Source organism: Cricetulus griseus, chromosome 3, assembly GCF_003668045.3.
Source record: "Cricetulus griseus strain 17A/GY chromosome 3, alternate assembly CriGri-PICRH-1.0, whole genome shotgun sequence".
NCBI classification, from domain to species: domain Eukaryota; kingdom Metazoa; phylum Chordata; class Mammalia; order Rodentia; family Cricetidae; genus Cricetulus; species Cricetulus griseus.
In genome coordinates, this window is record NC_048596.1 from 70338329 (window position 1) to 70355267 (window position 16939).

General features: G+C 37.6%; 1 protein-coding gene across 10 annotated transcripts in view; it reads left to right on the plus strand.

The window, feature by feature from the left end:
- The window catches only part of Ate1 (arginyltransferase 1), a 117433-nt gene that overhangs the window by 22337 nt on the left and 78157 nt on the right, over nt 1-16939 (plus strand). For 9 of the 10 annotated variants that reach the window (XM_027404418.2, XM_027404423.2, XM_027404422.2 and 6 more), the window contains one exon: nt 11395-11427. The exons of the other annotated variant lie outside the window; for it this stretch is intronic. In XM_027404418.2, coding sequence (XP_027260219.1) covers nt 11395-11427 — 33 coding nt within the window. The remainder of the gene's footprint in view (nt 1-11394; nt 11428-16939) is intronic. 10 annotated transcript variants of the gene reach the window in all.

Genomic DNA, 16939 nt, shown 5'->3' on the forward strand with positions numbered 1-16939 from the left:
TCCTCAGGCATGCACACCCGGCAAACTTTCATGTATATAATTAAAAATAAGAGTAATAAAGATTGAAAAATGTTTGTCTTTTATAAGCTGATAAAAGGGATAAGGATAAGTAAATATTGGGGCTGGAGAAATGGTTTAACAGTTAAAAACACTGGCTTCTTTTCCAGAGGACCTAGGTTTGATTCCCTTCACCCACATGGCAGTTCACAAACATCTTTAACTCTAGTCCTAGGGTAATTTGATGCCCTCTTCTGGTCTCTGTAGGCTCTACATGCCTGTGGTACACATACATTCAGGCAAAACACCCATAGACATAAATAATAAATAAATAATAAATGTTTAAAAAGAATAGCTATTTATAATTTGTCTTACTAAACTTATTTGCTTCTTCTGGTTTTTATTTGTTGCTGTTGATTTAAGACTACTTAGACTGGTGTCACTTCCTAACTCTAGTACAGGTTAGCCCTGTCCCGCTTCTTACTGTCACTGCACTTATTTTCTGTATGTTACTGCCCCAACAAAATAAGTGTGCACATGTTATTTTTACAGTTGCTTCTTTAAAATCTGTGAGGCAAAGAGGCGAGTATGTCGTAGTGTTTGAGAAGCCTCTGTGTTATCTCATTAGAGGCTCAGCTTTGGGGAATATGTGTAGCCTCCTCGGTGACAGTGGCTACAGCAGTCTTCTCTGTCTCTTCCCTTCATCTTTCTAAATGTTTGCTTCTGTTGGCTTTACATGCAGTGTTTATGCTCTGCTGGTTGTTTTGTTTTCAGCATCACTTGGGTGTATGTTTCTGTGTAGTCAGGTGTAATTAAATCTGGATTTCTCGACTGGGCAGTTCTTGAGATTGCTCTGATCTGAGAGGGTTCTTTCAGTTGTCTCCCTTTCTGTTTGTCTCTGGTAGGCCCCTGGCCCACAGTTTAGTTTTTGCTTAGAAGCAACTTCTGGCTTCCTCTCAATTGCTTACCACCGTAATCTCCACTGTTCTCAAGGGTATTTATCCTTGAACCCCTCCATAATTTGTTCCAAATATAGCCCGTTCCTTTGGTCGAGTAAAGCATCTGCCTTCTCTAGTCTTTTGCTCAAGACTCATTTGGCCTGTGCAGAATTGTTCTGGGGTTTTGTGGGGTTTTTTTTTTTGTTGTTGTTGTTTTTGTTTTTTTTTGTAACATTCCTGCATAATTTATCTTCAGGGCACTATACACAGTTCAAACCTTTGATCTTCTTCTCTTAAGTTAAATGAATTGGGAAGTCCTGACTCCCACCCAGGACCTCCCACTTACTCCGTGGTAGTTTTTTGTAAGGAGGTGGTTTCTGCAGTGCATGTGACCTTCACCTGCCTCATTCCCATCCTAGGAGTCCTAACTGCACATGCCGTCTTGTGTCCTGTCTGTGGGGCTGTCTGCTGAGAGAAAGGGACTTGGGCTTGCTGCTTTGTTCCTCTTCAGTTGTGAAGTATGTTTTGTATGGGGTGGGGGGAATGGGCTCCAAGAGAAATTCCTTCTGTATATAATTTCTATTCTCTCCATGAGCAAATAGCTAGTGTTCCTGTGCTTCATGAGACGAAAAGTCAGAAGTGTTAGTTTTGAAAACTTATCTTCTCCTGACTTGTTTTAAGAGACTCTATAGTACCACATTAAAGTGGGTTGTTTTGTTAATGTAATGGGAGAACTAGTTTTCTTTTTTTTTTGCTTTTTTGTTGTAAGAAATTTAAACTAACAATCTGCCATCAATGTACAAAATTCATTTGGCTATGTTGTTAATCATAAATAATCCTTTAAATTCCTTAATTTTTTTCTTTTTTTTTTTTTTTTTGTTTGTTTGTTTTATTTTTGGTTTTTCGAGACAGGGTTTCTCTGTGGCTTTGGAGGCTGTCCTGGAACTAGCTCTTGTAGACCAGGCTGGTCTCGAACTCATAGAGATCCACCTGCCTCTGGCTCCCGAGTGCTGGGATTAAAGGCGTGCGCCACCAACGCCCGGCTTTTTTTCTTAAGAATTTTGAAAGAAGGATAAATATCCCTGATAGCAAATCAGTTTTTCTTTTTTCAGTAGCATTTTTAGGAAAGTATCATGTAGTTGCACATAGAAAGATTATATAGGATTTATACATTATTTCAGTTTATATTTCCAGTATGATTTTCTTTCAGAAATGTGTCAGATTTTTCAGAAAATAATATGTCAAATATGTGATTTGTGAGCTACCTTGTGTTTAATACAGTATAAAGGCAATATTTAACAATATTTGCTTTAAAAATAGTTTTATGTAAATATAAGTGTGATTTTTTTGTTAAATTTGATGTTGAATTTTAGAAAAATGCTATTTAATAAAAATTATTAAGCATCAGTTGTTTTGTAAAATAATTGACAATGATTCTTCTAGCTTTTAGTTATCTAAAAACACTATAGTCATAGCCCTGGTGGCCTCAGATTTTGTACTCACCAATTGTTTTCAGATTTTATTATGAGCATTATCCAACACAGAAGAGCTGGGAGAATGGTGTTGTCAGACCTGTGTATCCATCCTCTAAGTTGAACCATGTTAGTTTTTCCTTTGCTTTATCTTTCAAAGGGTGAAACATTTTAACTTATATATCTAACATTTTACTCCTAAATTCTTCAGCATGGATTTTCAAAAGGGGAGACATGTTCTGTATAACACCGTATTATTATAAATCTAAGAAAATTTACTTTCATTGTTAGGTGTAATGGTGTGTGCCTGTAATTCCAGTACTTGGGAGGCAGAGGCAGGAGGATTGATTGCCTCAAGCTTGAGGCTAGTCTGGTCTAGTGCTCTTAACTGCTGAGCTTCTTCACTATCCTCTAATATGTTACTTTTTAAAAATTGTGATTTGATTAGACAAAGTGTCTAAGCCAGTTGGTCTTTTGAGAGTCCTGTATTTAGGATTTATTTACAAGAAATTATAGTCTTAATATTAAATGTTCTTATGAGTTACACTGTCTTTATGTGAAGTTTATGTATTTAAATGAGACAGGATCTTATGTATCATTAACTTGCAGTATAGCTAAGGCTAATCTTCAACTTGTCATTGTCCTGCTGCTGTCTCCTGATTATAAGATTATAGGTGTTTGCCCCTAATCCCCATTTATGTGGTTTTGGAACTTGGACCCAAAGAGAGCTTTGTGCATTCTAGGCAAGCACTCTACTATCTGAGTTGCATCTCTAGCCCCTGTAGGTGACTTAAAAAATATTGAAGCATAATGTATATACAGAAAAGTACACATATGCACATTTGATCTCTTTAAGAAATTGATTACTAGGGCTGGTGTGGTGGTGCCTGCTTTTAATCCTAGCACTTAGAGGCAGAGGCAGATGGATCTCTGTGACTTCAAGGCCAGCCTGGTCTACATAATGAGTTCCAGGACAGCCATTGCTACATAGAGAATCCCTTTCTCAAAAACAAAACTAAACAAAAAAACCAAAATACTAGCTAGCCAATCAACCAAACAAGAAAACCAAACAGACATGGATTACTTCTGGCTCATTAGCATGCTTTCTCCTTTCCTGTCATTACAGTACTTTCTGTTTGTTTTCAGAGATTTATTTTGTACTTTGTGTGCGTAAGGGGGAGGGAGTATGTACTGTAATTTCAGGTACTTGCAGAGGACAGAGGTGTTGGATCTGCCTGGAGCTGGAGTTAAAGGAAGTAATCAGCTGCTTGAGGTTCATGTTGGGAACTGAACTCAGATCCTTTGCAAGAGCAGCAAGTACTCTTAACTGCTGAGTCATCTCTCCAGCCCTTTGCTTTTTCTCACATTGCATGATAAGCTTGTTTTTGTGTGAACATAAGTGTGGTTTTATTTTATGTGCATAGATGTTTACAATGCCTGAAGAGGTCAGAAGAGAGGGTATTGGATTCTCTGGAACTGGAGTTCAAACAGTATGAGCCTCCATTTGGGTCCTGGGAATCCAACTTGGGTCCTCTGGAAGACCCAGTGCTCTTAACTGCTGTGTCATCTCTCCAGCCTTCAGGAAAGTTTTCTTCATTTAACTGCAGATGCATAATTATAATAACTCACATAGTTTTTTCCCCTTATTTAAAAACTTTGAGACAGAGTCTCATTATATAGCCCTGGCTGACCTGGAACTAGCTTTGTAGACCAGGCCTCAAACTTAGAGATCCCACTGCCTCTGTTGGGATTAAAGGTGTGTGCCACCACCACCTGGCAATTAAAGGCTTTTTTTCTTTTTTTTTTCTGTTAAAAATTTATGTGGTTTGAAGAGAAACCAGAGCATGGGAGTTCAATTATTAATTTGAAATTATATCTCTGCCTTTTAAAAGTAAATCTGAATTATGGACTTTTGCTTTAGTTAAGGTAGCATTAAAGTTGCATCTGTGAAGTCTTTATAGGTGTAGAGCTGGTACTCTGGTGAATTGTTCACCTAGGGCTCTGCTTCAGCACTGTCAGTCCTTGGAGTCTCATTTCTCTTGCCACCATTTAAAAACTGGAGTACCTGAAAAGAATCTCTAGCATCATGACCCTTGTAAATGTGCTTTTGCTGTTGATTCCTCAAGTCATCTTGTATGAATGTGAAATTTGTAGTGATGGGGGTTGTAGGGGGTTATATAGCTCATTTTGAAAATTAACTTGTAACCCTCTCTATGACAGGCTGAAATAGAAGGACCTCCACTTCTGGGAATACTTACTTAAGGGAAAGTTGTTTATATTTAAGTACATGTGGCTGGACAGCCAGTGTTCAAAAGGGGAGAGGTCCCTCTGGTTCCTTTCTGACCATTAAGATAGAAAAGGAACTGGTGGACTGTTGATTTGCTGCCTGATGCCAGCCACCAGGTGGTGGTCTAGGCCTGAAATACCTTTGTGCTTCCCTGTTAGTTCAGTGCTCTTCCTGTGTGATGTGCAGCTTGATGCTGGCAGCCCACGGAGTATGGAAAATGCTGTTCCTGTTTGTTAGACATATTTGCTTTGATTAAAGTGCAAGCACAAGTGATTCATTACCTGGGAATGATTTAAATGTCTTCATATTTAACCCAGAGAAACTTTCAGCTTCCTTTTCTTTTGGTAGTTCTAATCTATTTAGAAAATTATTCAGTGCATCAAAGTTATGTTGAGACCAATGTCAGTTATGCAGAGACCAGTCACATGTAGTCACATACTACATTATAGATACTGTACTCTACCTTCTAATTAGCTGAGTTTGTATGATGGCAGGATCTGAGAGTTTTGAATTTGTGAGAGGTACTGGGGATTGAACCTAGGGTCTGATGCTAGGCATGTACTCTACCATGGCCTCTAAATAAAAATTTAAAATGCAAGTTAAAAGTACAAGTCTTAGGTAATTAATTAAAAAGTTGCTTTTTATGAGCAATTTCAGAGTTAGAACTCAGTGATATATTGTATTCAGTCATAAACTCTGTAAGAATATGGAATTTGCTTCTGATATAAGTTAAATTGCCAAAGGGCTTAATTCATTTACTTAATTCTTTGGTGTAAAGGTACTGTTGAATTTCCAGCATAATGTTATTAATATTTTCTGGGGAGAAGCAGGAACGGGGAGTTCAAGGGAGTTCAAGCTAGCTCAGAAAAAATTTTCTTACATTTTTCTGTTGCTTAAAATTTCCTAAACAGTGTCAGCACCATATATAATATTATCGATAAAAGGATCTTATATCTTATATTTAGCTTAACACACCCCCCCCCCCCGTGTGTGTGTGTGTGTTGTGTGTGTGTGTGTGTGTGTGTTGTGTGTGTGTGTATGTTGAGACAAGAATTTCTCTGTGAAGCAGTCCTGGCTGGCCTGGAACTCACAGAGATCCGCCTGCCTCTGCCTCTCAAGTGCTGGAATTAAAGTATGCACCACCACCACCCAGCTGAACTTTTCTTATATATAATAATTTGTTCAAAGAAATACAAGTGGTTAGTGCAGGGCAACATGTAGGAAAGTTAGTACTTTTTACATGAGACCATGGGGCTACCATATTGGAGGGTTGAAGTTGGCCTAAATAATATAGATTAACTAACATCAGTGAAGGAAGTATTGAAATAAATTTTCCAAAGAACTGAAACATTCTACGTTCTCAGAAAATCTAAAATAACAACCTTCCCACGGTGTATTTTGTTCTTGTCTGTTCTCAAACATAGTATGCCCTCCAGAATATTATTTTGCTCTTGCTGTATTTCAGCATCTCTGTGTCCCCATAATTGTCTTCCCCACAGAGTTATTGGTCTATGTCACCTCTTATTCTCTTTCTTGCTTCTAGTACTTATATTAGTTTGTGTAGTATTCAAATTTGTTCCCTTTTTAAGTTTGTGATATATTTGTTAAAACACATAAGGTACTGTTTCAGAGGCAACAATTAGCAACCCAGTGAATAAATCAGGTAAAGACCATATGCTTTTGTGGAGCATCCACTGGAGTAATACTAGAAATGGTCAGAGATTGTCATTAAAGAGCAAGCATAATGGAGTAGTAGTTTGCAGGTTAGCAGGTGTTATTATAGAAAAGGTAGACATAACAGGTTTAGAAATACTGGTCATTAGCCCTTGCCTTGGTCACTAGGAGGTCAGATGCCTGCCTCATGGCAAGGAACCAATCAGAAGTTAGCTGGTGGTGCTATGGCTCTGGGTGTGCTTTACAGACAAGCGTACAGCAATGACGTGCAGAGCATAGCAACCACCCTGGGAGGGCCTATGGGCCACAACAACCAGTTTACCAATCAACACAGGGCAAGTCCTCCAAGCCTGGAGGCACACCAATCCTGACCTGTGCATACCCCCTAGACACTCCCCTTATGTTATCCTATAAGATCTCTGTTGCATGGGTTCTCAGGGTATTTTCCCAGCCACCCGCCATGGTGGGTGGATGAAAGGCCCGGGCTAATGGGGTTAGCTCGGTAAACAACTGCAATAAAGCCTCTTGCTGTTTGCATCCCCCCCCCCCCAAAAAAAAAAAAAAAAGAAATACTGGTCATTAACTGGAAAACCAGGTTACCAAATTTATTGTTAGTAATTTAGGAAATGGAAAATGACGCTTTAGAGATGCTTTGGTAAAATAATTTAAGATATTTATTCTTTTTAAAATTATGTGTATGTGCCTTTGTGTGGGTATGTGAGCACAGTGCTAGCTGAAGCCAGAGTTTCAGATCCCCTGGAGCTGGAGTTAGTTGTGAGCCATTTAAGGTGGGCTTTGAGAATTTGACCTCGGGTCTTCTGCAAGTACAGTACATGCTCTTAAGCAACCAGTTATTTCTGTAGCCCCCAGGCACATTTTGTTTCTTCATGTTAACCATCATTGTTTTCTTCAGGGACTTTGTCTTTGATTGAATACCTGAAGTTCTGCAATAGCTTTGTATCTCAATTCTAGTTAAGTATAACTTACCTAAGTACAGTAAGTATTGTAAGTAATTGTGAATATTTCTGTTGATTTTGAAAGTTGAGGAATGAAATGAAATGAAAGCTGTGAATTGGTTTGTTTGGTATGAAACAGATGGTAATTCTGTTTTTTGAAATTTACTACATTTATTCATTTATTAGAGGGGGGATAGATTGTAGGGCATATACTGTGATGATTAAGTGGAATTCAGAGGACAGCTTATAGGAGCCAGCTGTGTTTTCTTTTACATTTGTTCATCTTATTTTATGTGTTTTGCATGCCTGTTTGTATGTATGTATGTGCACCTTTGGTGCTTATGGAGATCGGGAGAACATATCAGATCTCCTCAAATTGGAGTTATGCATGGTTGTGAACCACCATGTGGGTACTGGGAATTGAACCAGGGTCTCTGCAAGAATCTCTCTAGCCTCTGTTGGTAATTCTTATAAACCATGTTATTTCAGAGTAAATGTGTCCAGTGAAAGATTGTTTGGATTGATGGTATGAGGTGAAAACAGTTGTAATCCATCTGATGGTATGAGGTATAAACTGATCAGTTTCCTGCCTTAAACCTTAGCTCTCAGCTGGGCATTGGTGGCACATGCCTTTAATCCCAGCCCTTGGGAGGCAGAGGCAGGTGGATCTCTGTGAGTTCAAGGCCATCCTGGTCTACAGAGCCAGTTTGCACCTAGAATACTGTTTATGAAAATTTAGTATAAGCATTAGTTGCCTTTCTGGAACTGTTAGAAGGTGTTGTGAGACAGGCTACCAGTGATGGATAACACAGTGGGTACCAGGATCAGAAATCAGAATGCCTCCTTGTAAACAAGGTGAGTCAGTTGCTAGGAAACACAGATGTTGACCTAAATGTTTCCTTTGTTTACTTTTTGAAGCTTAAAGGGTTTAAAAATTGGCAGTCAAACATTGTATGTTGAATTCCAAATATAGACCATAATCCTTGTGCTTATGATCTTTTAAAATTCAAGATAAGAGATGGGAACAATGATTTAGTGGTTAGAAGAGTATACTACTCTTCTGGAGACCCTGAGTTTGGTTCCCAGTACCCATTTGGGTTGCTCTCAGCCTTTTGTAACTCCAGCTCCAGAGGAGACACATGCACACACATGTGCACACAACTAATTACAAAATACAATAAATTAAGAAAATTTCTGGGTGTGGTGGTGCACTCCTTTAATCCCAGCAGTTGGGAGGCACAGGCAGGAAGATCTCAGTGAGTTCAAGGCTAGCCTGGTCTACAAAGAGAGTTCCAGGACAGCCAGGACTGTTACATAGAGAAACCCTGTCTTGAAAAACAAAACAAAAAAATAAACAAAAATTACACACATCTTATTAAGTGAATCAAATTATAACATTATTATTAACTTAAAATCTACCTGTTTTCAATTAGATTGAGATTTTTTTCAGAAGGATTCTTTAAAATGGACAGATAGATAAGGAATATAGATAAATAAGGAAAGCGACTATATATTTTTGCATCATGTTGTTTCTGGAGTGATCAAGTATATTCTTATCCATATGTCAGTAAGGAAATTTGTAAAACATGGTTTAAAAATGTTTTTCTCAATAGGCCTGAATATCTTGAGTAAGATCTTATTAGCTACACAAATTGTTTCTTATTTAATAGCATGAATGTATCCATGTTAGGAATGGCATTGAGGTATTAATATGGGTTACTTACCTTGGCCATGGTAATTTTTTTTAACTGGACTTAAATTTTAGTGGCTTAGTTTCACAACAAAATTGAACATAGGCATTTTCTTACCTTGACTTGTCATCATAATGCTGTTTGTTGAAAGGAACCCATTTTTGCTGTCAGTCTTAGTGTATATACAAAGTACCTTTTACCAATCATTTTTCATGATCTTAGCATTTGTACTGAGAGCATGACCTGTATAATTTTTGTTAGGGCTTTTCTAAGTAACTGCCTGAAGTAGAACAAAGAAACCGGCTTCACCATCACATTAATGGAGAGGAAGCATTTTGAAGTCTTGTTCATGTCCTAGGAATAGTATGTATGCGTCTTATGATTTGTTATTCTGCTTTTACTGCTTTTAGGGTTGCATATTTCATACTTTGGCAGTTCAAACATGATGAGCATTTCAAATTTATTTTGGAAACTTGGCATCACGAATGTTAACTTTACTTAATTACAAATACGAATGCGTGTGTGTGTTTGTGTGTGTGTGTGTGTGTGTGTGTGTGTGTGTGTAAATCTTGGGCCTCAAGAAGACATTAGCTTCCTTAGGCAGCATTTATGCAGTTCTTGTTTGTTATTTAAAGTAACTGCTGTTTTTGATGATGCATCGATTGCTACTACACCCGGGCTGGGCTGCTTACAAATCCGAAGTGTACATGTAGCATAGCTGACATGTCCATATAGGAGTAAGCATAGAAACTTATAATACCAAAGTTCTGACTTAAAAATTTGCTCTTCCCTGTTGCCCTCCCTTGTTAAAATGATCTAGTATCTCAACTGTCACTTTCTGCTTTGGGAAAGAGGACTTTAATTGTCTTAGTTTGAGTTATTGCAAAAGACCTCAAGTAGTACAATTTATAGCACTACTATAAATTTAGTTGTGTGATGTCAGCATTATGAAAACAGCATTTTGGTATACCTTGTACTTTCAGAAAAGTTCTAACAATAGGATTGGGTTTGACATTAAAGAAAAAAATTATAAGCTATATTTCAATGCATATTGCAGTGTAAAGCCTAGATGATGCTAGTAGCTTTGACATGCCATGTATTATTTTAGGAATATATTTTATAGTTTGGTGAGGGTGTAGCTGATACTTTTCAAAAACTGTATTAAAGGAAGCTGCTTACAGAAAACTGAACATTGAGTGGCCATCATCATATATGAAGTAATCCTGTCTTCATCTCTTACACTCATTAGTTTAATATGAATAGTCTTGTTTTTATTCAATTTTCATTTCTTATCTCTACACCTTTCCCCAGTGGTGTAGAAGGAAACCCCAGATGTTATGTAGTTTTATTGATGTTTCAGTCCCTTCCTCTCCCAGTTTTGGGGTACAGACCCAAGACCTCCTACAGGATGGGCAAGCATTCTTATGAACGAGCTATATCCTTAGCTCCTCAATGTGTATCTCAGAGAGAACAGAAATTATTTATATTCCCTGTGAGTGAAAATTAGCTTTTTTATAGAGAAGTTCAAGAGTGCCTGGAAACACACTTGCTGCTGCAGCTTATTGTTGTTAATATGTGTTTAGAAAGATGAATTTGTATCATTTGGACGTTTGATAATCACAGCAATTCTCAAGGGGGGTGTTGATTTTATAAATATATCTACTTACACATGGATTTCCTTTTGTGTATGTGAGACATCATACAGTTTGCATTGTCAGTAGTACCTGCCCCTCCCTCCAGAATTGTTTGTTTAAATACTGAGAGACAAGCAACATGTAATAGTAATATTTAGTGTTCTGTTATCCTATGTATGGGTCCTTAATCAAAGAGAGGTGAAGGAAAATAATAGGGAGGTGGGAGAAAGAACAAAAGTGAAAGATGGGATATGGGATGAAGAGCGATGATAAGAGTAAACATGGCAGCAGAGGTGCCCAGATGTGGGGATGCCACACAGTCTCACTCTCTGATGGGTCTACCCATTCTTGGTATTAACTAAGCCTAGTTTTACATTTAGGATCAGAGTGATTGTTGATTTCTTTTTCACTGGGTGTTTTGTTTGTTTGTTATTTTTTTATGTTCAGAGGTTGTGAAATAAAAATTAAAAATGAAACTATTTTAGGACTAATTGTGCTGTATTTGCTTTTACACAAATATTTAGGGTTGTTTATGTAAACTAATTCAAAAAGTTGAATATTTTTTATGGGCTGAGTTGAATTGTTTGCTCTGAATGGATTATACATTATAGAAAACCTTAACTTTGTACAGACTTTGGCTTCAGATGCTTTTACTGGAAAATTGTAAAATGTTTTTTCTTTGTGTGTTCTTTCTTATTGCCCCTTTCATGGATGAAATTGATCCTATTCAAATTGGACTCTGCAGTTCACAAGATTCCTTTGCAGCTCACCATTGGAGGTAAGAGATTGCTCTCAGATTTTCATGTTAGCGTCACCAGTAGAGTAGCATTTATCTGATAATTTAGGAGTGATTATTCTAAAGCAATACATTTTTCAGTAATAATAATGGTATGAACACAGCCTTTTTTTTTTTTTTTTTTTTTTTTTTTGGTAACAGCTATTCACCTTTGTAACTAGTCACTGCCCCTTTAAGTACACTTTCTCAGTGAGTAGATAGGAGTCAGCCCTAGGCTGTGTTTCTCTGACCCCTGTGTTGCTTCATCCCTGCTTAAATCACTGTCATGCTTCAGCAGAGCTGGATAGGCAAAAGCTGTCATCAAGGAGGGTTCACCTGGATAAAAGACCTCAGGAGCAGAGGACCTGCCTGGCATTGAGCATTCGTTTTGATACAAGCATTGTTCTTGGTGCCTCCTTTACTTCTCATTTAGTCTCCATCCTGGTTCTCATTTGGACCTCAGACAGGGATAAATTTTGGGGTTAAAAAAGTTACTAGATGTTCAGAGAACCAGAATCATGTGAGCTGTGGTTGCAGAAGAGCATGTAGATGATTGTGGAGACTTAGAAAAGGCAGAGCAGAAAGAACTGAGCACTGTGAATAGAGGCTGGACTTGTTCCCCATGTTCCTTTTTTTTTTTTTTTTTTTTTAAGATTTTTATTATGTATACAACATTCTGCTTCCATGTATATCTGCACACCAGAAGAGGGCACCAGATCTCATAATGGATGGCTGTGAGCTACCATGTGGTTGCTGGGAATTGAACTCAGGACCTCTGGAAGAGCAGCCAGTGCTTTTAACCTCTGAGCCATCTCTCCAGCCCCCCCATGTTCCTATTTTTAACATAGTAAAATGTACATAGTAGGTACAGCTTTAATAAATATTTGTTGGGTGGATGGGTTAGTAGATGGATGGATGGAGAGATTACTGAATAAGCTTGGTGGTGCTGAGGCTAGGTGTAGTGGTCTTTTATTCATAATTTGATAGGACTCAACCGATAGCAAATAAACTTTACTGTTTGTATTTTAAAGTGCTTAACCGTCTTCCTAGCTGTTAACGATAAATTTTTCCGCCAAACCCGCCTGAGCCCCACTGCCACGTGTAAGCTTTACGCCAGCTGCCTGCCCGAGTTAGGGCCCAAATGAATACACAGAAACTTGTATTAGGTTCAAAGCTGCTTGGCCAATGACTAGGATTCCTCATCTGTTAGCTCAGTCTTAACTATCATAAATCTATATATGTTATAAGACTTATCTTATTGGACACCATTGGACACATATTGGCGTCCCTCCTTGCTGGTGGATCACATCCTGCCGCTGGAGGAGGAAGGGGAGAAAGGGCCCTTCCTGTTTCTCCTTCGCTTATATATGAGTCTCCTTGCTATGTCACTTCCTGCCTGGATCAGCACTTCTCTACTACATTTCCCAGAATCCTCTTTGACTCCTAGTCCAGTCTAACTTCCTGTCTCATTGGCCAAACAGTATTTTATTTAACAATCAATAAGATAAACATACACAGTACATTCCCCATCATCTCCTCTTTTCTGTCTAAATAAAAAGAAAGATAACTTATCTAATAACTGAAGAAAACTATAACCAACTCTATCTTCAATTCTATCAAAGACCACAGAAGGATAATATATAAACTCTAGAATTGACAGAGACATCACGCTACCTGGACAGTCATCTAAAGTTTCTCTGTAATGTTGGGGCATCCATCTTCAGCCCATAGGCCACAGTGTATCTGGCACACTTTTCCATTTTTAACAGGAACCCTCCAGTACTGTCTTATTTTGTAAGTTTAGCAGTCATTTTCTTGTGGGTCCTGTATGTCCAGTTTATATAGCAACAAACAGTCCAGGCAAGAGTAGTTTCTTGCCCAAATGGCTAATCTTGCCATGTTGAAAGCAAACTCCATAACGAATTTCTTTGGTGCCCATCCTCCTTTGATGTAATTGGTGTGCCAGGAGCAGTTGTGTCTCACTGCCAAGAAAAACCCCTAAACTATTTAAATGCCATATATCTGTCGGTCTTTGAAAAGTTTGAAGAATACCTATCCATCTCAAATACATCTCTATATCTAGAAAACCTAACTTAATTATAAGTTCTGACTATTATAGGTAACTATATAACCTATATTTAATTATGTATATCATTTTAAAAGATCTGTATAAACACAATACCTAAACAAGAGTAGACATATACATATTACAAAATTGACTTTAAAGTTGTATCAATAAATGAAAATCTATACCAATGTAAAGTATTCATTCCTATATCCTATTCCCCTTTTTCTTTCTTTAAAAAATTGAGTATGTTCATTATCATTTATAACTAACCTCATTTAAATGAAAACAAACATTTATAAACAATATTTGGGAATATGGGCGTCATTTTTTCTAAACTGCATTCAGTTGACTTTAGGGTTTAGTTAAAATAGATAGTTAGGATGTGACATAAGCAAATTGTTGTATCTTCTTATATTTCACCTTTATGATTGTTAATTTTGGATACTTTACACTGTTAAGTTTTAATCCTCTTTTAGACTAAAAGGGGAATTGTAAGGGAAGCTGTAGCCAAGCTTGTGAGGGCGTGGTCAGGGTGGCATAGAGTGAGATTTTTCTCTTTCGGTTTCACTTTTGTACAGACTGCTGCCACACCGATTGGCTAGGTTGCTCTGTAAGTAAGGCTTTTCTCTATTAAATACCCTTATATTTCTACCTGACTCTGTATTGGTAATTTCCCACTATACCTAGCTTTATTGAACTTACTTAAGATTGAAAGCTTTGTTTTTTCACCTTTGAATGCTATCAGTTGTAGAAATGACTTGGAGTTTACTAACTTTTATGGTTAAGTGAGGTGCTAAGTGTATGGGATCTGTAGTTTTTGATGAAAAGTATTAAAGAAGAATATCACCATCAGAATTGAGTGATTGTCATTTTCTGTTGTTTTTTTTCACTCAGTGATTTGAAATTGTGTTGCATCTTGGTCAAGTTGATTTTTTTTGTTTGTTTGTTTTTTGGGTTTTTTTGTTTGTTTGTTTTTGTTTTTCGACACAGGGTTTCTCTGTGGCTTTGGAGGCTGTCCTGGAACTAGCTTTTGTAGACTAGGCTGGTCTGGAACTCACAAAGATCCACCTGCCCCTGCCTCCCAAGTACTGGGATTAAAGGAGTGTACCACCACCGCCTGGCAGTCAAGTTGATTTTTAAAACAATTTTTGATAAATAGGAAGAAGATAAAATAATTAAAGATGATTACCTCACCCCACCCCCTTCTCTGGTAGGAAATACTGTGAGGGTTTCTGTTGATATTCCTTTAGCTTGGAATTCCACAAGTGCTGTCTGATGGTTTGCTGAATGGCTGCCATCCCCAAATCTCCTTCAGTAGCTTAGAGCTCAGTCAGTTCCATTTCACTACACATTGCCTTAGAGGCAAAGCCAAGCCAGGGCAAGAGAATGCTGGAAGCCTCTACAAGTTTAATTTTGCTATGATAGGTATGTCACCTTCCAAATTTTAAGAATAGACTAATAACTTCAGTAGAGACAGTAAAATGTAGGAGACTTGCAGTTGACAAAGCTGACTTTAAGATTCACTTTTTCCATAATAAGTCCCATGAATGAACCAGGTCCCTTTGTTGTGTAAGTTCTAGCCATTTAACTGCCACATGACTCTAATGAAATTGTCAGGTTAATAGTAATTACGTCAGTAATCTGATACGTTGTCACTCGAATGGACCATGTGTGGAGAGTCGGTTACTTCTCTCTGTGGGGCTGACCCTTTTTCATTCTTGAAGACTAATAGCACTCATTAAGCTTTATGGGAAAAGAGCGTTTATCACTTGTCAAACCAGGCAGCATATTTCTCTTATATTTCTAAGTTTGTGTGGCTCTGTATAGCTGCTGATGTACACTTCCCTGCTAGGTTTAGTGTAACGTTTGCCTTATAGACATTTTTATTGACATTTCTGAGTCTGAGTTACATTTTGTGTGGCACCACTTACAGATGTCTTCAATTAAATGGAGGTAAATAAACGGGATTATGTATCAGAGGTCAAAAGATTCCTGACATTCTCTTTAGAGTCAAGTTTTTCCAGCCAGCCCAGTAGGCTGTGGTTTCCTTGTCATGTTTGGAGAACAGAGAGGCAGCTGCAGCACAAGTTAGCACACTTCTCTTCAGGTGTGTTCTTCTGTTCCTTTATTTCAGAAGGACTTTATTCAAGTCCCCTCTCTTAGGTGTTATAATAATTAGTGAATTTTAGCATCTGTAATATCCATGATTGTGCTTATCACATTCTTTATGTTAATTCTCACATAATATCTACCTCTTATGGTGAAAACTGAACCCAGAGAGATAGATCCGATCAGACTAGTTAGGTGCTGAGAACCACAGCTAACAGTATGGGACAAGGAAAGCAATGTAGGAAGGAGGAGATAGGATGACACTGCTGTGAGATGCTCACATTCAAGACTCTCACTTGAAGGAAGCTAGAAATCAGAGATGGATTTAGTGAACTTCAGAACAGGATTTATGGACCTTTGCATTATGGGCATCTCTGGCTTTGCTGTGAGGAGAGTCACTGATCAGGGTTGTTAGATCAACTGCATCTCTGGCTTCTGCCCACTAGATGCCAGTAGCAACCTCTTCACCACTGTGACAAGCATAGAGCTGTAGATAATGGACTTTGCCAAATATCCCCAAGAGCAAAATTGTTCCCTCTTGAAAATCATTATGGAATGTGTGTAGGAAGAGAGAGTTAATGAGCCAGTAGTGAAGATAAGATACAGTGATAAAATGTTTTCCGTTCAATAAAAGATAAGAAAAAGTAGGAAAAGTGAAATAAAAATGTAAACAGGATAAATATGAAAAACTGTAAGACCAATGGCAAAATGGCCCTCTTAAATCCAGTTAATTATTGATTTAAATATAAAAGCCTAAATCAAACTTGACTGCATAGGAGATTTTATCTCTGCGTTTTTCCACATTGTCTTGTGACTATACAATGGCTACTGTATTACATTTGAATTTTTCAGATTTTTTTTTTTTTTTTAGTTAAATACCAACAGCTACACTTGGCCAGTGGTTATACTGTGGAGCCACATACTCCTATTAAAAATTAGAGATTGTCAGACTAGATAAAAGCATACAAGCAAGCTCTACCCTTAAATGTAAAGATGTGGATGACTTGGAGGAAAAGGTTACAGTAAGATGTTCCCATGAATATTCACTGTAAGAACATTTGATGGGCAGTCTTTAAATCAGACAAAATAGTCTTCAGGATGGAAACAGAAGGATGCTTCATAATGAAAAAAAAAAAGTCAAGTATATTCTAAAGAGTGATCCATTCAAAATAAAAGCCTCAAAATAAAGATAAAATCTAATAGAAGTGAAGGGAGAAATAGTCAAATTCAGTGACAGTTAAAGATTTTAGGTAAATTTCTTGATACTTTGAGAGAACAATTTAACAAAATTAAAAGTAGTCTGGAAGACTTGTACACTGTGGTCACAGTTTTACTTAA